The sequence below is a fragment of the Coenobita brevimanus genome, chromosome 78 (genome assembly GCF_032717465.1).
Source record: "Coenobita brevimanus isolate Jiangsu-jjx chromosome 78, ASM3271746v2, whole genome shotgun sequence".
NCBI classification, from domain to species: domain Eukaryota; kingdom Metazoa; phylum Arthropoda; class Malacostraca; order Decapoda; family Coenobitidae; genus Coenobita; species Coenobita brevimanus.
The window spans coordinates 37,500,456-37,526,581 of NC_137031.1; the positions used below are offsets into that span (position 1 = coordinate 37,500,456).

At 41.4% G+C, this 26,126-nt stretch overlaps 1 protein-coding gene across 1 annotated transcript in view; it reads left to right on the forward strand.

Moving 5' to 3' along the window:
- The window catches only part of Snx21 (Sorting nexin 21), a 39,771-nt gene that overhangs the window by 6,429 nt on the left and 7,216 nt on the right, over positions 1 to 26,126 (forward strand). Inside the window, exon 3 of the mRNA XM_080279346.1 lies at positions 21,799 to 21,935. Coding sequence (XP_080135472.1) covers positions 21,799 to 21,935 — 137 coding nt within the window. The remainder of the gene's footprint in view (positions 1 to 21,798; positions 21,936 to 26,126) is intronic.

A 26,126-nucleotide genomic window follows, 5' to 3' on the forward strand; every position in this document is an offset into this window, starting at 1 on the left:
CCTTGTTCAGTCACCACTCATTTTCTTATAGAAGGCATCCCTCATTGCTTGATTTTTTAACTTCCACTTTTTCCTCCTAGGTACATAGGTCCTCTTTTTCATCACCCGCTCCATAAGCACCATGTCACATCGTTTTCGTTTTTAAAGGCTCCAACATGCTTGCATGTGTCGGCCTTGGTCACCTAATGGCGGCTCTCCATGCTGCACGATCCATTGCAGCCTCCCTGTTCAGTCCCTTAACCCTAAGGTCACACTTAATGACCTCGTCCCATGTCTTTCTCGGTCTACCCCTCATAACCCCACCCCCAATATTAACACTTCTCACCTTCCTCACCCCACTATCATCCCCCATCCTCTCCACATGTCCAAACCACCTCAATCTACCTCTCCTCATCACAACACCAATACACTCCAGTCCCATCCTACCTCTCAACTCTTCCATTGTAAACCCAGCCCCTCCAGGCCTTGGACGCAGGGACGCACTGCACATCCACCTAATCATTGTCATTTCTGTACGTCTGAGCCGGCGAATGTCTTCCTCCTTCACTGCCCAGGTCTCACTGCCATACAGCATTACACTCCTAACACACGCTGCATACAAAGACCCCTTAGCACGTAGGGAGAGCCCCCTCAATGTCAGGAGAGGCAAGAGCTCCCTGAACTTCTTCCAACCACTTCTCACCCTAGCCACAGAGCTAGCTCCAGCCCCACCTCCAGCACACAACATGTCTCCTAAATAACAAAACTCTTCCACACACTCAAGAGATTCACCAGCAAGTTCAATTCTTTCACGTCTGACGATCTCCACCTGCTCACCCCCGGCACGCCGTACACATAAAATCAGCATTATCTCGCAGTCTACCTCTGATACCACTACATCTCTTATGCACCCATTTATCACACACACCGCACAAGATGGAATTACTTCCCACGCCCTTGTGGCAAACTGCACATGGCCACTCTCCCTCGTCTTTGACAGTACCGCCACCAACCCTAGATATCATCACTTTTGTTTTATCTGCATTTACCCTTAAACCCTTTTGCCCCATACCATCTCTCCACTTCCTAAACCTTTCCTCCGCCTCCCTTTCATTCTCTGTAATCAACACCAAATCATCAGCATACAACAACTCCCACGGGAGTCCGTTTCTAAAGTCACGTGAAGGGCTTCAAGTACCATGATAAACAACATGGGACTCAAGACTGACCCCTGATGCACACCAACATTCACGGAAAACTCATCACTCAAATCTCCATTCACTCTCACCTGGGTGTGAGCACCCACATACATGGCCATAACCACCCTAACCAGCCACTCCTCCAAGCCAAGCTTTCTCATTGCCCACTTCACCACCTCTCTAGGGACTCTGTCAAAGGCCTTTTCCAAATCAACAAAAACAAAATAAAGATCCCTTCTCCTACCAATATATTTTTCCTGAAGCTGTCGAACAATGAATATGGCATCCGTGGTCCCCCTACCTGGCATAAACCCAAACTGCATCTCATCAATATTCACTCTTTCTCTAATCATACCTTCTAAAACTCTCTCCATTACCTTCATTATCTGATCTAAAAGCTTTATACCTCTATAATTCCCTCTTTCCAGGGCATCACCCTTCCCTTTATACACATTTACAATTACACTCTTCAGCCAATCATCTGGGACAACACACTCATAAATAATCCTATTTATCAGGTCAGTGACTAAACTCACCCCTATATCGCCTGAGGCCTTCAACATTTCGGCAGTCAACCCAGACACACCTGCTGCCTTCCCCACCCTCATCCTGCCTATTGCCTCACTCACAGTAGCAGTATCAATCAAAGGCCAAGGGCCAGACACTGGATCTGCTGGCTCCAAACCTTCCCTGTCCCAGTCAAACTCCTCATTCAACAACCGGTTATAATGCTCTCTCCATGCATCTTTAATATCCTCACTGTTCACCACTACCCTTCCTTCATCATTCTTCACACACTGCTCACCTATGATATCCCGATTATCCCTCTTCACCTGACCTGCCACCCTAATATATATTTTTCCTTTCCCCATGATTTAGGTTATCAAGTAATTGTCTCTGTGACTCAGACTTTGCCCTGTATACCTCTCTCCTAGCCCTACGCCTTGGCAGCCAAATATTCCTCTTTGCTACCACCCTTCTTCCATTCCCGGAAAAGCCTTCTTTTCTCCTTAATTGCAGCTTCTACACCCTCATCCCACCATGAAGTTACTTTATGTCTTGGTGGTCCTCTTGTCCAGCCGCATGTTACATCAGTAACTCTCAAGAAATTGTTCTTGAGGGCTCTGTACTGTTCATTAACGCCTCTGTCTACAGCTCCCTGTTCAGCCACCACTCTCCTCAACTCGCTATAGAAGGCATCCCTTACTACTTGGTTTTTCAGCTTCCATATTTTCCTCCTAGGTACATAAGTCCTCTTTTTCATCATTTGTTCTTTAAGCACCATATCACAAATCAGTAGTTTGTGCTGCTGCACACACTCCTCACTTCCTATAACTTTAACATCCCTCACTAACCTCCTATCGGCCCTCCTAACCAGAAAATAATCTATCTGACTGCTATTTCCCCAGACTCATACGTAATTAACCTACTGTCTCTTTTCCTAAAATATGTGATGCACACAATCATGTCCGTTGCCTCCCAAACTCGAGTATCCTTTCCCCTTCTGCATTCCTTAGACCATATGCACAGCCCCCATGCACTCCTTCATAACCTTGGGCTGCTTCACCTACATGACCATTTAAGTCCCCTCCCAAAATCACTATCTCATCATCCCGCATACCACCCACTACACGTATTAAATCATCCCAAAATCTATCTTTCTCTGATTCATCCAATCCTGCCTGTGGAGCATATGCCGATATAATCACAGCTATCTTTCTTCCCAACAGAATTTTCACAACCAATATCCTATCGCTTACTCTCAAAACATTCATAACATATTCCACCCATTTCTCCGCAACCATCACACCAACACCTCCATATCCATCTGTCCTCCCCTGCCAAAACAACTTATAGCAACAGTCCTTCCCAACAATCTTTCTGGCTGATCCACCCCTGTACCGGACTTCCTGCAAACACGCCACGTCCACCCACCTCCTACTGAATGCCTCAACGACTTCCCCTGCTCTTCCCCTCAAACTTCCCACATTCCATGAACCCACCCTCATCCCCATGGGTGATTTACTGTCCTCAGGCTTGCTTTGAAACCTTTTTTGTTTTGTCATCTTCAGTATTAATAAATGGGGACAGACACAGCACAGGTCCCACTCACCGCACAATCCCAGGTCCAGGCAATGGATCTGGGACCCCTAGCCCACCAGCTTACCAGTGGCTGTGGTAGTGGCCTCGGGGCACCCTGCCAGGACAGCTGCAGGGACACACTCGTTGCGCGTCTTGGCACTGCAACTATCCCGCCATTATACACCCACTGATAGGGCAGCCTCCTGGGACGCTACTCCCAGGTTCGGGCCCCTCTCTATTGGGCGGAAGCGGCAGCCTGGGAACCGCAATGCCCTGTACCCTCTAGCACAGGCCCGAGCCCCATCTCGCCCTGGACCCATGATCTATGCCGGCGGAACCCCCGCCACGCCTCCCCCCAGAAGTCCGCCACTAGGTAGCGGGGGCAAAGTTTTCTGGCCGCATGCCCTTGCTGGCGCCAACCCCTGTAACGTAGTGGGATACGTTGTGTGAAATGTAAAGTGCATGTGGTGTAGTGCATAGATAGTTAGAGGTAATGTTTGGGAGACTATGCTGGTCTACTCTCCATGTTACTGTCACACTGAAAAGGTCAGCAAAGGGGGATGGTTAGATAGCTAGTGAAACAGGAGCTCCAGCTCTCCCTATCACCAGCATTCCCATTCCCCTCGGAAGTACTACCCTGTTCGGCCCGTGCTATGGCCTCCTCCTATATCCTCCTATATCCTCACATATCAGTAATTTGTGTTGCTGCACACACTACTTGCTCCCTATAACTTTAATATCCCTCACCAACGTTCTATAAGCCCTTCTGACCAGGAAATAATCTGTTTGGTTACTATTTCCTCCAGACTCCTATGTAATCAACCTGCTCTCTCTTTTTCAAAAATGTGTGTTGCACACAATCATCTTCATAGCCTTCCCAAACTTGAGTATCCATTTCCCTTCGTCATTCCTTGTACCATATACACATCCCCCATGTACCCCTTCATATCCATGAGCTGTTTCACCTACATGACCATTTAAGTCACCTAAAACTACAATTTCGTCCTCCCCCATACCACTCACCACACTTATTAAGTTATCCCAGAGTCTATCTTTCTCTGAGTCATCCAATCCAGCCTGTGGAGCATACGCCGATATAAATAAAAATGTGACCTCACTGAACAAAATTTTCACTACAGTACTATTATCATTTCACTCACTGTCAATACATTCATGACATATTCCACCCATTTCTCATTAACCAGGACACGCATACCACCATATCCATCTGCTCTACCCTGCCAAATTATCTTGAATGAACAATCCTTCCTGGCAGTCATTCTGGTTGATCCTCCCTGTATCTAACCTCGTGCACACATCCAGCATCCACCCACCTCCTACTTAATGCCTCAATCACTTCACTCGCCCTACCCCTCAAACTATCCTCATTCCATGATTCTACTCTGATCCCCATAGGTGATTTAGTTTCCTCAGGCTTGCTTTGATTTTTCTCCTGTTTTATCATAATCTGTAATAAAATAATGGGGAGAGACAGACCACAGGTCCCACCATCCGCGAACCTGCACAGTCCCAAGTCTGGGCATGGGACCTAGGACCCAGTTCCCACTAGCCATGACCAGTTGCTGTGGCATTGGCCTCGGGGCACCCAGCCAAGACAGCTACACGGACTTCCTCCAACCACGTCTTGGCACTGTAATTGCCCTCCCATTATACACCCGCTGATAGGGCAGCCTCCTGGGGCACTACTACCTATTTTGGGCCCCTCTCTATTGGACGGAAGTGGCAGCCTGGAAACTGCAGTGCCTTGTACCCTCCAGCACAGATCCGAGCCCCATCTCTTCCTGGCCCCCAAAACTATGCTGGTGGAGCCTGCATCACACCGTCCCTCGATAGGTCCGCCACTAGGTAGTGAGGGCAAAGTTTTTTGGCCACATGCCCTTCCTGGCATCAGCCCCTGTGACATAGTGAGGTACATTGTGTGATATGCAAAGTGCTTGTAGTGTAGTGTTTGAGCTGCTTAGAGGATAGTGCTTGGGAGAGTGTGCTGATCTACTCTCTTTGTTAGTGTCACACCAAAACTCTCAGGAAGGGGGATGGTCAGATAATCTGGTAGCTAGTGAAGTAGGAGCTCCAGCTCTCCCTATCACCAGCATTCCCATTCCCCTTGGGAGTACCACCCTGATCGACTGGTGCTAGAGCCTACTCCCTATCACAGTTGTGGTTATAATATTGTTGTGGTTGTAGGTAACATAAAAGCATAGTAGTTGTAGGCTAAGAAGATAGGAAAACTGTAGATTCTGCTGGCAGAAGAGGGAGTGGAGAAAGTATGTATATACAAACAGTATACATAACTACGTTCGTGTACACAGTAATCCTTTGATTATCCGACATAATAGAGCCAAAGGCATGTCCGGGTAATGGCTTCGTCCAGATAATGGACATCTTCCTTGGTCCCCCTCTGTACAGTACATACCCTAACTTTGAAAACCGGTGTAAAAGGCCACTATAGTACATTGTACAACACTTGTTCCTGTTGTTTAACATTACTCTGTCTGGTCAAGCAGACCTATAAACCGCAGCCAAGCGATTACCATGGTCAAGCAGACCCATCAGCTACAGACAAACAATCACCACTGCGGGGCCATACTGTGCAGTGAAATGAAAAAAGCATGAAAAAAACAGCTACATAAGAAAAATGGAGTGGGCACACAAAACATAATGGTAAAATAAAATAAAATCCTGGTAAAATAGAATAAAATCTTGGTACAGCACAGTAAGTTAGAATAAAGTCAATGTTAACACTCATGGTTCAACCATCCTGCATCAATCTTACCTAAGATCTCCCACTTCCATAAAGAGAGCATTACTCTTCCTTTTCCTTAGTGGAGGAGCCATCATCACACATCCTAGGAAGAGACATGCAAGGAATAGCAAGGCATGAAGCTGGTAAGGAACAACCACAAAAGCCACCACATGTGCTGCCATAACAACTGTCTGAGAGGAGCTGTTCAATACATTGTCACCACACGGGAACTGAGAACAACCGAGGGGGTCTCTAGCAGATGCTGGGTGAACTACCCAACCAAACAGGACGGCGCCGCCAGGTTATTTCTGTCCGGCTGGGTGCAAAAATCTTGGCATGGCCATAATTTCCACCGGGATGCATGCATTTTCTCTGGATAAAACGGAAAAATATACAAATAATGGTTTCGAACAGCCAAATCACAGCATCTGAGTAATGGATTGTTCAGGTAATATACGTCTGGATAATAGAGGGATTACTTATATGTGTATATATATATATATATATACACAGTAAGACCTCAATATAACAGACTAATTGAGGCCCAAACCATTCCGAAAAATGCGAAGTTCCGATAAAAGCGACATCCGGACTTCCCTCTGCTAACCTGGACTTTTTCTGATGTATCAGACATTGTTCTGCGTCGCATGAACGGTTTTTAAACTGTTTTGACAACCATTGCAGTACTGTATGGTGTTATAACTTCACTACAAATGGTATAATATACTGTATATGTAATTATACTGTACTGTACACTGATAAACGTGTCTTTTATTTACCTAATTGTGGTGAACATAGCTGAAGTGGTCAGGCAGTCCGGACGCACTGGCTTTATCACACTTTTTCCGATATAGAGGAATTTAGTCTGGTAGCTCCTTGAGTCCGATAAAAGCGAATTCCAGTCTATTGAAGTCCGTCATATCGAGGTTTTACTGTGTGTGTGTGTATATATATATATATATATATATATATATATATACAGTACTTGCATCCAGGTGAAAATAATGGCCACGCGAACATTTTTGCCTGGTCATGTTGGAATAGCCCGGTGGCACTGTGCTGTCTGGCTAGTTAGTTCACCCAGCATCCGCTAGAGACCCCCTCGGTCGTTCCCAGTTCCTGCGCGACGACCGTGTAATGAACGGCACCTCTTGGACAGATGGGTTTGCTTGATCATGGTAATTGCCTGGCTGTGGTTTATAGGTCTGCTTGACCAGATAGAGTAGTGTTAAACAACAGGAACAAGTTTTGTACAGTGTACTGTAGTGGCCCTTTAGAGTGGCTTTCAAAGTTAGGTTATGTACAAATGGGGGCCAGGGGAGAAGTCCATTATCTGGACGGATCCACTCTCCGGACATGCCTTTGGCTATAATACATCAGATAATTGAGGGATTACTGTGTAACACATCACTAATGTGCAAGATATGTAAAAAAAAGGAATGTTTAACATAAAGCTTACTCAAAAGGAAAATCATGTCTCAAAATTACCCTAAGTGGTGAATATTGACGATCTAATTTGGTTAACGTTCTTTGTGAGTTATGGTTAAATCAGGGTCCAATACCTTTGAGCCCACAGATTTTGTAATATTGTACTGTGACCAAAAGAATCACCATTAATTAAGGTTTGGCACATTCAGAGGTATAATAAAGTCAAAATGCAGATGTGCATGGCAACTTTAGCGTTGGTTATATTAAGTGAAATAGTTTTTAGTCATAGAGGCATGTTTCATGTTTGAGCATGTAAAGTTTAACGTGATTTTTAATGAAAAGCCTTCATAAAATATATGAGGCAATGTAGATAGTTAAAAATTTTGCACTATGACCCTTTTACTGTAGTTTCTGTACTTGAAAACATTCCATAATTTTAGTACTGTATATCCCTGAATCCAAATTCATAATTTGTTTACTGATTGTGTTGTCCTTCTGCTGGTATCTTAAATGTTTGAATTTAGTTATGCAAGTATGTATTGAATTGTAACCTGAAACTGTGCCTGTTGAAGGCTGGAGCACGGTTTTTTACAAGAAGTATTACAGTACAGTACTGGTCTTAGCTTTTCTAGTGAGCAATATAATTTCCTAGCTAGTACTTCTCTCACAATACTTTATTGTGAATTTTCTGTTGTATATTGACATAGCAGTCCAGATAGATTATAAATAAAGGGGCCTTACTGAACTGTGCTCTTATTCTTAGTTACAGGCTGTGTCAGCCTGTGCAGGATTGTCTGTACAGTTACAATGAGTTAACAAAATGCATTTTTTTTTGTTAGTACAGTATATTGTGCTGATCATTATCTTTGACTGTAGCAGTGGACATAGATCAAGATAGATTTCCTTGCTTCCTAATACTTTAACATTTCTTATTGTTTCATTGTAATTGTGAGTGAAAGTCTGCATTTAGCTTCTTTGTGTGCATATTCTTTACATATTCTTTTATGTCATACCCATCCTTTATAATCCATTAGTGTGCAGTATGTATTTAGTATGTTGAGTAATGGAATTTTAATAATGCAGGTACCTGAACATCTATTATTTACTTGTTCATTAATCCTTGCCAAGCAACAGTCCCCATATGAGGCACAGTGAAGGTTTGCACTTGTCATACTGCAAGCCTCATTTGAGGTACAATTTCCATAAGTTATGAACCAGTAAGTAAGGGGAGGTAAACCTCCTTAATGAGAATCAATACAGCAGAGGTTAAGCTTCTCAGGCGTAGTTTTATTGCATACTCAAACTTGCATAGCCTGTGTGTTCATGTTGCCCTTTTAACTTACTGATATTGTCGTTTCACTAAACAATACAGTATGTCTCTTATCCATTTACTAGTTATATATTATTGTATGGAGTAAGGTTTATGTTTCATATAATAATTTAACTTCTGTAACATCATTTTAATGGCTTGACTTTTTGTGATCTAAAAGGGCCAGGTGAATGAATAAGTAGACTTGTACAATTTTTTTTTTTTTTTTTTCATGTTCATGTACAGTAAAACCTCTATATGCCTAACTAATTCTGATGAAATTCTGTCTGATTAAAGCAAAATGCTCAGTATAATTGTGTTTGTTTGGATATCGGATTTTTCAGATTGTAAGAAATTGATACTCTCATTCAACCATGTTTACTGATTTGTGCTTTCTTCATTCATCATGTGGCAGCATTTTGCCCTCCCCCCCCCTTTTTTTTTTTCTTTTTTTTTTTTTTTTTTTATTTAAAGGAAGGGTTTCATATGTGTACAGATAAATACCCCCCTAAATATTTGTGATTGCAAATATACCAATACCTGCCCCAAAACACTGTAACTTTAGTTTCTGTGATACTGAGTTCATCTTGTTTAAATGGCCTACCACCCAAAAAGTTGCCTCAGAGTGTCATTGTATTTGAGAAAATGCATGTTTAACTTGTCACCAGTGTAAAAGAAACTTGTGGGCAGATAATAAGAATGACTAAGTAGAGGAACAGTGGCATAGTTATTTGTTGAGATGAGAGGAGAAGTTGCCACAAAAGGCAAGGCAGGTAAATTTACCAAAAATGGCGTCGTTTTGTCAAGCCTCGGAGTCCCCAGGGGGTGGGACCATAAATACCCCCACCATCTGCCCCTCTCCCGGTGACGACTCAAGGTGCCTGGAACCACTGTCTGACTCTCTTCTTCTTCATTTCTGCAACATTCGCGGCCTTTCCTCTAACTTTCGCTCTGTTGAGCACCACCTCTCCTCCTCTAAATTCACCTTCTTTTTCTAACGGAGACTCAGCTGTCTGAGGCAACTGACAGCAAACCCTTTTCTGTATCCTCCTACTTTCTCTATACTCATTTCAAAGCCAAAGGTGGCTGTTGTGTATATATACGCAACGACTTATCTTGCTCTCGTGTTCCTGAACTTGATTCTTCTGAATTCTCCACACTCTGGCTTCGGCTTTCCTGTCATTCTCTGACTAAATATATCTGTGCTGTTTACTTATCCCCTAATTCTACTGACTCAAAAATTCTTCGACTATCTTACTTCTACGATGGAACACATTCTATCCATTTCTCCTTTCTTTGAAATCTCCATTCTTGGAGATTTCAATGTTCACCACCACCTTTGGCTCTCCTCTCCTTTCACGGATCCACCTGGTGAACAAGCCTACATCTTTTCTATCCTTAATGACCTAGAGCAGCTTGTACAGCACCCTACCCGTATCCCTGACTGCCTTGGAGAGAGCTCCAACATACTTGACCTCTTCCTCACAACTAATCCTTCTGCTTACTCTGTTAATCTTTTCTCTCCGTTGGGCTCCTCCGATCACAACCTTATTACCTTAACCTGTCCTATCACTCCGGTATGGCCTGTGGACCCTCCAGGGAAACGTCGTCTGTGGCATTTTGGAGCCGCAGACTGGGAGGCCCTCAGGCAGTACATCTTTGATTTTCCCTGGAATGATTATTGCTTCCATGGCCGTGAGCCATCTGAGTGTGCCTTGCGCATTACGGAGGTTATTCTCTCGGGCATGGAAGCATACATTCCTTTCTCATATCCTTTGACTAACGCAAGAAAGCCTTGGTTTAATCACGCTTGTTCTAATGCTGTCCGCAACAAGGAGAGGGCCTACAAAAGGTACCGGAGCCAACCCACCCCTGAATCACATCATCTTTACGTTTCTGCCCAGAATCGTGCTAAGTCTGTTCTTCGCTCTACTAAAAATAATTTCATCCATACTAAATGCTCTCAACTCTCCAACTCGAATTCTTCCCGCTCCTTCTGGCATCTTGCCAAAAATCTTTCTAACAACTTTACCTCATCATCCTTCCCTCCTCTTTTCTACTCTGATGGTTCTGTAGCTATTTCTTCTACTGATAAAGCAGATCTCTTCGCACAGACTTTCTCCTCCAATTCTACCTTAGACGATTCCGGTGCTGTTCCTCCATCACTTCCCCTCTCTGACTTCCTCATGGCTGACATTAAAATTTCTTCAGTTGATGTATTTTCTGCCATCACTGGCCTCAGTACTAACAAGGCATATGGGCCTGATGGGGTCCCTCCTGTTGTTCTCAAGAACTGTGCTTCTGTGCTTACACTCTGCCTAGGCAAACTCTTTCGTCTTTGTCTGTCAACTTGTACCTTTCCTTCTTGCTGGAAGTTTGCTCTCATTCAGCCAGTCCCAAAGAAGGGTGACCACTCCCAACCCTCCAACAATCGTCCAATTGCTTTAACGTCTTGTATTTCAAAAGTTTTCGAGTCAATTCTTAATAGAAAAATTTTAAGGCATCTTTCCTATCACAACCTTCTTTCCGATCGTCAGTATGGGTTCCGTCAGGGACGCTCCACTGGCGATCTTCTCACCTACCTTTCAGACTCCTGGTCATCCTCCTTTCGGGACTTTGGCGAAAGCTTTGCCATTGCACTTGACATCTCAAAGGCTTTTGATCGAGTCTGGCATAAATCTTTAATTTCCAAACTGCCCTCCTACGGTTTCTATCCTTCTATTTGTGCCTTCATCGCTAGCTTCCTTTCTGGTCGTTCTATAGCTGCTGTTGTAGACGGCCATCGTTCTTCTCCTAGATCTATCAACAGTGGTGTTCCTCAGGGCTCTGTCCTATCACCAACTCTCTTCCTTTTATTCATCAATGATCTTCTAAGCTGTACATCTAACCCTATCCACTCATACGCTAATGACTCCACCCTTCACCTTTCCATTCGGTTCCCGCAACGCCCATCTCAACAGTTACTTCAACAAACAAGGGATGAGGCTATGGCACACCTAATGTCTGACTTGGCTCGTATCTCTGACTGGGGTAAAAATAATATGGTTGTCTTTAATGCATCTAAGACTCAGTTCTTACACCTATCAACCCGACACCTTCCACAGGTATACCCACTAATGTTTAATAATATTCAGCTTAATCCTGCATCATCCTTGAACATGCTTGGGGTTTCATTTACTCGGGACTTATCTTGGAAAGATCATATTACATCTCTTGTAAAATCTGCTTCCAAGAGATTGGGTGTGCTAAGCCGACTCCGCTCTTTTTTTACCCCTGCGCAATTGTTGACTCTATACAGGGGTTTTATCCGCCCCTGTGTGGAGTACAATTCTCATGTGTGGGGAGGCTCCCCACATACAGCTCTTCTCAATAGGGTGGAGTCAAAGGCTTTTCATCTCATTAACTCTCCTCCTCTTACTGACTCCCTTCAACCTCTGTCTCTTCGCCACACTGTTGCGTCTTTATCTCTTTTCTATCGCTACCTTAGTGGTCACTGCTCCTCTGAACTGTCTGCTTGCATTCCTCCACCTCTACGACGGGCGCGTAGCACCCGTCTGGCAGCAAACTCTCATCCTTTTTCTGTCCAACTCTCTAATGCAAGAGTTAACCGTTACTCCCAGTCTTTCATTTATGCAACAGGTCAGCTCTGGAACTGTCTCCCTCTGTCTGTATTTCCTGCTGCCTATGATCTCCAGTCTTTCAAACGCAGTGTGTCCAGGCATCTCAAAATGATCGGATCTTGAATTTGGCTCTATATTGTATTTTGTTTTTCTCTTGGAGGGAACTGTTACTGCGGGCTCATGGCCTTTGGTTCCTTCTTCCTCGCATAAAAAAAAAAAAAAAAAAAAAAAAATTGGAAATTTTTCTCTCTCTGAAGAAACTTGTCATAGCAGCTTAAATGTTTTGATGTTTATCCCCTGCTGAGTGTCCACATTTCACAATTGTTTTTGAGAGTAGATAAAAGTTTGTTGCCTATTCAGTACCCTTTTTTTTTTTTTTTTTTTTTTTTTTTTTCTTTTTTTTTTCCCCCCCTTGGGCCAACCAACTTCCAGCACAGTGTGCAGTTCTCTGAACATTCTCTTCTATGATAAGATCTTTTCCCTTATTTGTGGTAGGTGGGGGCGCTCACCATCCGCTCACTCGATGTAGTGCTGCTCTCGGGTGTTTGCCCTTTCCTCTCCTCCATCCTTCTCTTCTTCTATCCACTTCTGCCTTTCTTTCCTTCATTCTTTCCTCGTCCTTCTGCCTACAGGTGACTTTACACTCCCTCTTCAGCCATTCTTTCCTTCGTTCTTTCCTCTTCCTTCTGCCCATGGGTGATTCTACATAGAGTGACAAGCCAAATGGTTTTGTGTACACCAGGAAACCATTTAATGAGCTATGTGGTAACCATGTAACTAAATTCTGGCACCTGCTTGGTTAGTGGGTAATTACGGCTCTCCATTTGGATTGAGCTGGTGGAGGTTTATGTCCAAGGGATGGTTGGGGTTTATTGCTCAACTAATACCACTCAGGGATGAGTGAGGCAGGTTACTATCAAATTTAAATGTCAGGACCAGCTTGCCTAGCCCTGGGCTTCTACGCTCCTCATGGGGCAACATAGGATTGGATGATGAATGAATAAATGAAAGATAAGACCTTTGTGTAAGTTTACTGTTTGACCAGCTTTAACCTCACGTGGGCATAATAAGGAAGCAAGCACTGTTGTAGAAGAAAAAAGAGTTAATTATAAAAGTAATAAGGGGAAGAAAGGAACCCAGTTTAAAACCAGCTTATGTAAGTGACATCCGTATTGGTAATGTGTACCAATTTTATTTTACTGAAAATGAGTGATATGCCATAGAGATGTGCATCAAAAATAGTCATGCGAGTAACATAATTAAGCTTTAAAGACCAAACAGGCAAAATCTTTTGGAACCTAACTGAGTAACTGTGCCTGTTTTTATTCCTCTGCCTTTTGACAACGGAGGTCATGTCATGATGTAGAGTATGCTGTGACAGACAGTTAGAAGTAGAAGCATAAGTGACTAAACTGTATAAATTTTGATAAACCATCCTATTTCATTGTCACGATAGTGTGACTCTTCAGCCGAAACCATCACAGTTGTTAACAAATTTAAACCTAGATTTAGGGGGATGGTCTTATAGTTGAGGCAAAGTATTGTAAGGCTGTGAAACAGTAAATTTGGGAGGTGATATTGCAAGCTGGGCATTGCAATGTGACAGCATTTAGTAATTCCTCACTTAACACACCATTGCTCACTATTAAATAGCCAGGATGTACGGTAGAGTGTTAGGATGGCAGTGACTAAGAGTAACACAGATCTCAATATATGATCATTTACTGTGGTTTGATGATTATCTGCAGCCATGAACATAGTTTTTTAGTAATAATCTTTCTTGTTGGAACACAGCCTTCACTCAGTACTGTACAATTATCATTTAACAGTAGTTTTTAGGAACACATTTACAGTATTAACACTTTGGTCGGCCCTGCATGTTCGCCTCTCTACATCCCAAAATCGCCTAGAGGTTGCTAGGCTGCAGTAAGTTACTCACAGATGCTTATATTTTCTTATTTTTCATGTACATCATTTATTTTAGTGTCAGATTGTTTGCACTTGATTTTTCTATAAAGGTATATGTAGATAAGGTTGAATAGAATGCCAGCATTACCAGTACAATAACAGAATGTTCAATGATGTGAAAAAACGTTGGCAGTTTGCTTAAATGTTTATACTCTTTATTTTCTGTGTTATTTTTTGTGCTATTTTATTCATTTCAGTCTCTCTTTGTTCACAAGTGTTTGTTCTACAATAATGTATGTACTGTATAAAATAACAAGCAAACAACCAACATCATTGTTACTAACACCATAAGAAAGGTGAGTGCTCCATCAGCACCCTGTCTCTTAAATATTTATACTCATATTTTATTTCTGACGATATTTTGTGTTCTACTTCATTCATTTTAGTTTCTAATTGTTCGTATGAGTTTGTTCTACAGTAACATATGCATTCAAGAATGAACAGAACTTGAACTCTCTATCACTAACATAGTACATACAGCAAATAGATAAGTACTGTATACTGTTTATAAATGCATTAGAAAAGTAAAGAATCTCTATACTGTAAATATATCAATACTTACAACCCAATGATGTTTGTAGAGCACAGGAAGAATGGAAAGATATGGTCACGCATTTTACATGTAATCCCATGAACATTGAACAGTAAATGTTTTTTTGGCGAGTATTTTACTTTGATGACGTAAATAACGTCATTGGACAGCCAAAGTGTTAAGAGAGGAATGACTGTATATGATACTTGTAGTTTATTTCATTCATGTAATGGTCGAGTGTTGCTGTAGTCATATGTTAAGGTTTCCACCCACATTCTAATCCAATTCATGACTGGAGGGAAGTTGTAGCAACAGTTTCATACCAAATTAAGACTTGTTGACTTCCTGAGGTACAGTTCATGATAATGCACTTGTGCAGTCTAATAAAGCTTCAGACTTCTAACAATAGATCTTTGCTTGGTATGAAACCCTAGCTGTGCCTTCATTTCACCCAGGAGTAGAGTAAAAAGGTGAACAGAGACTGTAAATCACAATTGTACCATATTGTACCATTATCAGAAATAGTTCCATGAAATTAGAAGTCTGGTACATGTGTATGCTTGTCCATTATATAAAGGTTTTACTGTACATTTGATATTTAGTAATGTCAGTTACATATTAGGTTAATCAGAGGTTCAGTATTTTTATATTCTGTTATTATTACAGCATTATTTATCTTTATGCTTCCTTTTGTTATGTAGACATTTTCTCCCCATATTTGAGAGCACAGAAAGCCAGTATCACAGTACTGTACCCTGCCTGCATAGTATAAGGTATGTGGCATTTATTTTGCAGTAGACTAGAATATTTGTGTGGTATATCCAAATAAGCATTAACTATATTTAAGCTATTTGCTTAACATGTCATGTTCCTCTGTGTATCTCATTTTTTTTTTTTTTTTCCTCACTCTGTCCAAGGAAAATGCTTGAAACAACCATTATCACCTAACACCTGAAGAGAGGGTGCATTTTTTGCTTCTAGTTATAATGCCTTACTAGGCATGATGACCTTACTTCTGTGTCAGGATGCCTTGTTGGCTGTATGAGTAAGCTGGCGACCAGGTGTCTTTGCTCTCTTGTGGCAACGGAGGTGCCACTAATATTTGTGGCTGCCTTCCAGCAGCCACAGGTTATTGCCTCTCTTCTTGTCATTACCTAATCTAGCTGCATGTTACCATGCTTGAGTCTTGAAGACAAAGTCTCATCTGATCCATACTGTGTGCAGTGGAAGATTTGTTATATGCTGATCTTATGTTTTGTAACCACTCTAGTAGACTTTGAGAGCCTTTCACCTTGACACATTAAGGTGCAAGTTAATTATTTAGCGTGTAGAGGATTAACATACACTTCTTGTTGCTCTCCCCACACACCTACTTACTTCCTAATGTACAACACTCACCAACCAGCTCACCTTTCTGCTTACCATATCTCCCTGTCTGCTTACCTTCCTGCTTACTTTTGTCCCTGCCACCCTGCCTATGTCCTTCTCTGTGTACCCTCCTGCCTACCTACCTCCCTGTTTGCCTTCCTGTCCAGCTTCACCACAAAGTGAAGTATAGTATCACAGGTACATTTTTCAAGTTTTTACAGTTTGTCAGTTCTAGTTGGCTGTACCAAAATTGTTTTGAGGACTTAAATTGCTGCATTTTGAATGCCCTTTCCAATTATACCACTTTTATGGCTATACTCTGGTGAATAAAGAAGTCGGTTCTATGGCCTTGATCATTTCGTTGATCTCTGTGACCTTGGGGTTGGCCTGTGCACTTTGATTACTAAGATGAGAATACATCATTAGCATGAGGGGATTCATATGATACCTCAGCTATCAAAATCATTCCATAATTGTGGCCTCCAGAGTGTGAACAGATGGACAGAAAACCCAAGACCCTTGATTTCTTCAGGAATATGCTCTTTCTTGGTACTCTGCTCCATTATTAGGCTGTCCAGGTTTCTGTGTAAGTATGGGAAGTTTTTGTGCGTGTTCTGGCTCATAAATGAGACTGACACCAGCATAGCTACATGTGGGCAGAGTTCCTTTGTCAGATACTCACTCAGTAGCATGGATGAGACATCATAACATTTGAGGATGGCTATCAGGCCCTTTGAGGCATTTTACCTGGAGACAAGAATCAGTGCATCTTTTCCTCAGCTTTGAATCGGGGCTGCTTTCTCCCATCACGTTGTCTTTTGCCTGTGCGAAATCAATATGACTTAAAGCCTCGACTTTCCTGAAGGGTGCCTTCAAATTCACTCACTGTGAGTGGAAAATACTTTCTTATTGTACTGATTTCTTGGGTGCGGACAAGGAGCCTACACATGGTGGTGCTGTGTACCCTGGGTGGAGTGGAGCAACTGTGGTGTCCTCCCATACTTCCTTGTATTTCCTTGAACTTTGCTTTGGGGAAGGACTCTGGTTTGACCCTGGCAGGCATTGTCTACCTCAAGGGTGTGCCAGTTCTCTACATAGTGTATGTACTGCACTGTACATGAAGGATGGTGCTGCAAAAGCAGTTGCCTATCTGTGGTCAATGGGTCTACTTAGCCAGGCAGACTGGAGTTAAACAACAGCAACAACAACAGCAAAACTTATCTCAGAATACGTTTCTGTAAACAGTAAACTCTCTCTATAATAAGCAAATTAAAATGAGCATCGGGTTATTAAATTCAGACATGTTAAGATCTGTGTTTGATAGTCATTTCAGCCTATTACTCCCCAGGATTGCTGCATGTGGAATTTTGCTGGAAGGGAACCAAAATTTAGTGTACCATCCCTGTCTAGAAGCTCATAAGTCCAAACTTTGTGATTGCCCTCTTAATGAACTTTTGAAAATTCTCAACTCTGTCCTTTTTCTAGGACCATGGGCCATAATGATGTTAAGAAAAAAAAAAGAAGAACTTGTCACATGCAGTAAAACCTCACTGTAACGGACATTCTGAAAAACGTGAAAGTCTGATAAAAGCGACAACTGGACTTCCCTCTGCTAACCTGGACTTTTTCTGATATATCAGGTGTAAGTTCGGACTGCACCAACAGTTTTTCATTACCATTGCAATATTGTACATTACTGTACTATGAATTTTCCACAATAATCAGATGGTATAATATACAGTATATAATAATACTGTACTGTACACTGATAAACATGTCTTTTATTTGCCTTATTGTGGTGAACATAACTGAAGTGGTCAGGCAGTCTGTACCACGTCTGGCTTATATATATATATATATATATATATATATATATATATATATACAGTACAGTTACCTCTGAACTAACGCAAATTTAAAAAATGCGTTTTCGTTTTAACACGAGCAAATATTTATGGAGATATGTTTAACTAACTAGGGTTTCTCGATTTAATGACGACTTTACACGTACGTGATGGTTTCAAATTACCCGCAGGCGCCTTGGACAGTCCCGAGCTGATAGACCGTGTGTGGCAGTTTATGCATAAATACAATTTTTTATTTGCCTGTTGCTTAAACTGGTTTTATTCGAACTATAATAGTCAAAAATGAAGTTTGGTCCCATTCTGAACAATTTGGCTCATTTTCGGACAAAATTTGACCAGGAAAGTGGTGACAGATCTAAATTGTTACAAATTGATGCTGCAGAACAAAAAGAAGTAAAACCACTCAGACCAAGATAGAGCAGTTCTTTATGAAGAAGACAGAAAACTTAAGGGAGTTGTCTTTATCACCAGTAGCATGGGAGTCAGAAGAAGAGGAAGAGGAAGGACAGCAGAGCGAGGAGGGACAACAAATTTAGGGTGGGGAGAGGGGGGAGGAGGGACAACAGCAGACGACAAGCGATGCATAGATGAAGTGAGGCTGTGTTGTTATTGTTTGTGACTTACTGTAATGAAAATGTTGCTTTTACTGTAGTGTTTTTATGACCTAGTAATGTATTAATAATGTTGAGGAACTCACAATGCCATGAATGAAGCAGAATTGAAAGAAAATCCACGTAAAAAAAGAATACAGTATGGATTTGGGGGGAAGTAAACAACGCTTCGGCCCAACTAGGGCTCAAATGTTGTTTATTTTTCCCCAAATATACTGTTTTTGTTTTCTACATGGATTTTCTTTCAAATTAATATGTTGCTTTTAAGTTTAGAGTAGCATAGCTCCCCAAATGGGTAGACTTTCCCAGAGTCCAGGAATGTAACCCCCAATATTAACATTGTTTCTTATGGGAAAATTATGTTTAAATACTGTAACGCATTTTTAACTAACGTGACCTGTCCAGGAACCGAACCCTCGCATTATTTAAGAGGTTACTGTATACGGTTTGGCCATCTTTAGGCGGGGTATGGTAGTATTTCTACTCCCATCGTTAAAGCGGGGTGTTGCATCTAGGGGTATCATATATCGAGGTATTGTATACACACATATATATATGGTTTGGCCATCTTTAGGCGGGGTATGGTGGTATTTTTACCCCCATCGTTAAGCCGGGGTATTGCATCTAGGGGTATCGTATATCGAGGTATTATTGTATACACACGCATACACCTTTTTTTTTTTTTTTTTTTTTTTTTTTTTTTCCCCCCCAACTCTGGGTAAAGCCTTCAGGGCCTATTTCTTGGGGCCAGTGACCTGTCCCACACCTCCACATGTCACCACTTTGGCACTAACACCCACCATCCATACTGAATACATGCTTGGGCTGTCTCATACAGGACTGGAGAATTGGTATTAGCGGGGGTTATTTTACGATATGTCGGTGGGTCATCTGGTAGATCAGGAAAGTCTGCTTTTAGGAAATTCAAATCCTTAAACTGTTCCCTGCCCCAGCCGGGATTTGATCCTGGGTCCCTTAGAATCTCTATCGATTCAGCCACCGCCTCCCCCATATATATATATATATATATATATATATATATGTATATACACAGTATATATATATATATATATATATATATATATATATACATACAGTAATCCTTCCACTATCTGATGTAATAGAGCTAAAGGCATGTCCGGAAAGTGGGCCCCAGCCTCCTGGACTTGTACTTATGGAGGTACTTATGGACCCTAACCTAGCCTGACCCAGAAAAACACGTATACAACACCCTACTGGACATGCATAGCACCTATTTAAACCTATTTAAGACCCTTTTCACACCAATAATGGACATTAAGCATGAAATAAATGAAAAGGAACCAAAGAATGAAGAATTAAAAGTGACTGTACCTCAGCCATGGTACTTACAGCACGTCTGTGGCTGCCTTCTCTAAGGCTTTGGCAGTGGTGAAAATGCTCTTGAAGCACATACAGTAATCCAGTGTTGTGCTGCACTTAATTCTTTGCACTGTGAGTTATAATTGTTTAACACTGCACCATGCCAGTTTCAACTACCAGTTTCAACTGCCAATTTGCACTCCACAGTTAATCCTTTGCACTCTAAATTCTAATTTCTTAAACTGCACAACACTGTAAATTCCCGTGTGGTCTAGTGGCGAGGTATTGCAGTTTATTCACTGTTTATTCACAAAATATGAGCACGTGTGGCATCCATTATGATAAGCATCTACTCGCGATCGAAGTTAGGCAGTAACTGTTGGAAGTGTTGGTGGCAGGGAAACAGAGTTACCAGATCGCAACGGCCACATTACCAAACTCCTCAATTTTCATTACCAAATTTAACTTTACCAGATTCGTAAAGCTAGCATTTATTCTTCACTAATTATATAATACAAGTGGAAATACATGTAATCACTCTCCTTATAATTAACAGCATGTTGATTATTTTCACGCTGTGTAGGCTGGCACATTAATCAGAGACAGCAAACAATCCACCATCTCCATCTTGTGTATCCTCATACATGTGAAAAATCCATTTGGTAATGCATTATTCTGATTGATTACCAAACAAATTTTTCATTATCAAATTGGCCCACATTTGGTAATGAAAAATACCAAATGGCAACCCTGACAGGGGAGGGGGGAGGGGGGAGAAAGGAAAGGGTGAAGGGGCCATGGTGTAAACAACTGTTCGGCGTCGTGCGGCAATTTCAAATTACGGGTGGGAAAAAAATTGGATTTTGGGGGGGATTTTTTTTCTTTTTGGGCCATTTTTGGGTTCCGAAGGTCCAGGCCCACAACATCCGGTAAGTGGGGTGTCCGGAAAGTGGGCGTCCGGATAGTTCGGGGATTACTGTATATATATGTACAGTTCAGAGAGAGAGAGAGAGAGGGGGGCAATTCTTTACCAAATGGGTGCTGCAATTCCACCTATATTATAGCAAACTCACGATTTCAAGGTAAGTAATTTTGGTACATAAGCAACGCAGATAGCTGTTGAATTGTGACTGGAAGAAATGATTGGAAAAAGACAAAAAAATACCTATTTTTGGGTAGTTAAGAAAGCAGCCAGGTTGCCCACGTCAGTGCTTACAGACAGTCCCTCCGACTGGCTGCGTTGTTTACCAACCATCACTCTGACTGGATGTGTCAGTGTATTCTGTGTCAAAGCAATGGGGAACTTCATGATTTAACCAAATCTAATCTAACTGAACCAAGCCTAATCCAACCTAACCTTACTTGCATTTGACAGCCAGCTTTCAGATTTAAAAATGCACATTAGGAACGTTAAACATGGCTGGCTACTGGCAGACGTCAGTGGAATATTTACTTAGCTTTCAGAGGTAAGTTTATAAAAATGCCCAACAGCTGTGGTAATCCGGAAATAATAACAAGTAAACTGTGAAAGACTTCAATAGAAAATATGGAATGGCTGCGCCCATTTGGTAAAGAATTAATGAGAGTTGGAGATTGGTAGATATACATAGATAAAATCACTATGTCTCTATGAAATCCATTTATTATTTATGTGGAAGAATTGTTTCCACTATTCAGTTGTCATTCAGCTTTGCAGTTTCCCTTTGGTAAACTACTGGTACTATGTCCACAGAGGAAGAAGCAGTCCTCCCACCAGCCCCAAGGAGAGGTGCAAGTCCGTTTTCTGTAGATCAGCGAAGACCTAACACTATTGTCCGCTATGTCATACATTCAGCAAGGACTCAAGTGACCAAGGATGAGAAGTTTGTGGTGAGATTCTTTCTGGAGTTTGTTATGGGATTTTCATCAATCCTTATTGTCACACATACCATAATCCAAATCGTAATAATTCTCTATATTACTTTCAACATTCCATTGCTGAGCAAAAAGTACTGTAATTGCTTTTTAGTCACTTTGGTGCCTATACTAATACTGAGGGATCAGTTAACTATGCTAAACATTGTGTCCTCTGTACACAAGAGTTGACTGACATGGAAATCACCCATTCAGCTCATATCTGTATGCTTGCATTCATCACATTTTTGTTTGGCCATGTAATGCAAGAGATGTGTAATATTTTCCATTTTTTGTAGGTAATGCATGAGTTGTGTAATATTTTCTATCTGTATTGATTCATCAGTTTGAAACATCATTTCCAAAGCATTTTTTTTCCTGCTAAGACCTCTTAAATGTGGGATGTCTAGTTATATCAGTTTAAGTGCTCTGTAAGTTCAATTCTGTTTGCTTTTTCTGTGTATAGACAAAATTTTTAAGGTCTTTCCTCCTTAAGAGAATGGGGATCCTTTGAGTATAGATACTGTAGAATACTACCCTTTTCTAAAGGAGGGGAGATGGTGGGGACCAGGAATCCCACTGCCCTCTAGATGGGGTCACCCACATACATTGACTCTCCAAGTGCTGAATCTATCAGTGCCAACTCTGTCATCACTGACACCATCAACATCAACTCTGCCAATGCTGAATCTATCAGTGACGACTCTGCCAATGCTTAATCTATCAGTGACGACTCTGCCAACACCTACTCTGTTGACGTTGATTCTGCGAGTACCAAATCTATCAACATCAACTCTATTAGTGTTGACTCTGGCAGTGCTGTATCTGTCAGTGTCAGCTCTATAAACATCAGCTCTGCTACTTTCTGCCTTAACCCCTACACCGCGGGCATGTTTACCGATGTTTTGCGTGTGCCGCGGGGTTATTCGGGCTCCGACAGACTCTCAAAAAATATTTGCCAAAAATCAGTTATTAGTCCTAGAATATTAAAATTACATATGCTTATGGCACATACCTTCAGCTTTCTCCTGGAATGTTTGTTGAGCCTTCGTCAGTTACCGTAGGACTTGCGGAGACCTCTGAAGTTGGGTAACGAAGCCTCCACTTTACACTTCCCGACAACCCGTAATATGATTACCGCAGCCAGATATTAACACTATAAACACTACTCTATGATTTTCAAGTAGTTTGGGATCCATACTCCAAAAAAAAACCCACTGTGAAAGCAGTGAAAATTATGAGCGCGTCTGACCGTCGCACTTGCGCTAGTTCGCTCTTGGTACTCTGTCATTTATTATTCATAAAACCCCTCACACTTTATATTTCTGTTACTATATAACACTTATATATATCTACAGTCTTTATCCATAAGTTTCCTTCAGTAGTATTAGTTTATTGTCAGTGTAGGGATTCAATTTCTTTCAGTAAAATACGTAGCATTCACTTTCTCGTCCTGTATACTAGCATTGAGAGTGAATGTTCATCTTCACTCTCATAACTCAGTATTCAGACATGCTAGAGTGAAACTTTCACTTTCATTACCTAGGGTATATACTCGTATTCTTATAATACTACTCATTTACATTTCTATTTATGTTCTCTATTTTATTTACGTTATTTACATTTCTATCTTATTTACACTGTGTTATGCACTGTCACTTGAAGTAACTTATAAAACTATTTTCCATTGTTCACGTATATTTACATTCATTACTTTCACTTGCTGTTTACACATTATTTACAATTCCACTTGCACTGTTTTATTCAATAGAAAGCTAGTAGTCACTCTTTTATCAATTGTCAGCCCTTTACCTCTTTCCACACGAGGTTTAGTAGGGGGTAAAGGTCACAGGGCCCTTTGCATGGGGGTGAAAAAGTCCCTGAAGTCAGCAAGAGGAAACAGACGTACCCCCACTTCGGAAGATGAGAGTAAACTGATAAGGGAGGGCCTGGTGGAGGCCTACTTAGGGGATATTCAGTGCTACCAACATTAGCTCTTGAAACAGCTATGTATAGCACTGAAATGATTGGCAGGAAATCTAGACAATACATTATAAATTAGGTAGTTCCAGGTGAATGTAATTATCACTTAGGCTTCTCCCTTCCCTCCTTATATGTATATTTATTACAAAAATAGATTATACGGCATATTTCAAGTGGAAAAAACAGCGAAAATTAGCGAACGAGTGCACGTGAGGTGTTGTCAGGTGATAATTAGCCAATTCCAGGTGTATGGCACTCTCACTTACCTTATTTCTTTCTTGTATATATTATTTGGTATAAGAATAGGGCATAGGGCTTATTTCAATGGATGAAATCAGTGAAAAATTCCAGGGAAGATTTACTTAGCGTAGCACGGCCGGACAGGTGAGAGGATAGGGTAATGGAGGGGGGGTAGGGAGGGGAGTCAAGAATGGGGAGAAATGGCTAAATTGTCAACAATGGATGGGAGTACAGATGAGATTAGGAGTGCTGACTAGTGTTGGACATTGGCAGTACTGATAGATGATACAAGTCCCCACTTGGAAGCCCGGGTGAATTCAAAATAACACAGAATCACAAAAGCAACACCCCGCGGTATGATCCCTTGCTCCCAAGCGTCACGAAAGTGACGCCCCGCGGTTAAGGGTTTAATGCCATATAGCCTTTTGCCAGCTTGGTGCTAGTTCTTTATTATACCTTCCCTCCTTTGAAGATTTGTTTTTCATTGTATAGAACAAAAATATTTGTCTTGAGTGCCAGTCACAGAATTTTAGCACCAGAACAGCATTACAGTTTCAGCTGAAACATTGCACAAATTTTTGTGCATTTTGATACTGTAGTCCTACCACCACATGCAGACAGTTCTTTTCATCACTTTAAATGTCTTGCTGGAAAACCTACTGGCAGCAGTACTTCAAAAAAATTTCTCGTTTACTTTGCATGATGGATTCACAGAGATTAGGGGCAACAAAATCTCATGTAGTCAAGGAGGAAATTTTGTCTCACAAACATAGTAGTGCAGCAGTACTCAGACTGGAGATGGCTATGCATGACGTGCAGTGGTTCATATGCTTGAAGTGATTGGAGGTTTTCAGATCATCATCATCGTTATCGTCATATTATCAATCATCAATTATCACATTCATACTCATAGAAAAAATCTGTTCAGCATGTGATGTATTGTGTGGGGTGAAGAGAATATGAAAGGGGGTGTAAGGAACAGCATGGTGGAATGAAGAGGTGAGACAAACCATGGCACAAAAGAAAAAAGCTTATAGTGAGTGGATGGGAAGCAGAGGTATGGAAGTATTTGAGAGACAGAAGAGAGAGTTATATGTTGTGAGGAAGTGAGAGGTGAAAAAATTAGTAAGAAGAGAGTGGATGAGGAATTTGGAAGGAATTTGAGTGTAAGGTGGAAGCAATGTAAGAAAATGTTCTGAAAGGAGGTAAAGAGAGTTAGACTGGGTGATAAAGAAGTTAGTAGGGGAGTGAAAAATAAAAATGGTAAATTGATTGTGAAGAAGGGAGAAAAAGTGAGCAGATGGAGAGAGCACTTTAAGGAACTGTTAAACACAGAGAATGAAATTAATTCCAGTATAAGTGGCAGGGAGGAGGAGGAAGGTATCAGTAGGATGGAGGTAGTGGAAGCAATGAAGAAAGTTAAAATGTGGAAAGCCCCAGGAATTGATGGAATATGTGGTGAAATGATGAAGCATGGGGTAGAGATAGCAGTAGAATGGATATGGAAGATGTGCAGATTACCCTGGGAGGAAGGTAGAGTTCTGGAGGATTGAAAGTCAGGTATAATTACTCTCCTGTACAAAGGAAAAAGGGAAAAAAGAAGTGTGTGGTAATTGTAGGGACATTTGTCTTCTTAGTATAATAAGAAAAGTTTGTGGTCTTCTTAGTGTAATAGGAAAAGTATATGGTAGGATACTTATTGACAGAGTTAGGGAAATAACAGAGGACTTAGTTGGAGAAGAACAGGGAGGTTTTAGGAAGGGAAGTGGTTGTGTAGATCAGATATACATCCTTAGGTTTTTAATGGAAAAGTCAGTAGAGAAGGGAAAGAAGTGTGCAACCTTCATAGATTTGGAGAAAGCATATGACAGTGTGGATAGACAAGGAATATGGAAAATATTAAGAATATATGAAGTAAATAGGAAATTGCTGAATGCCATGATG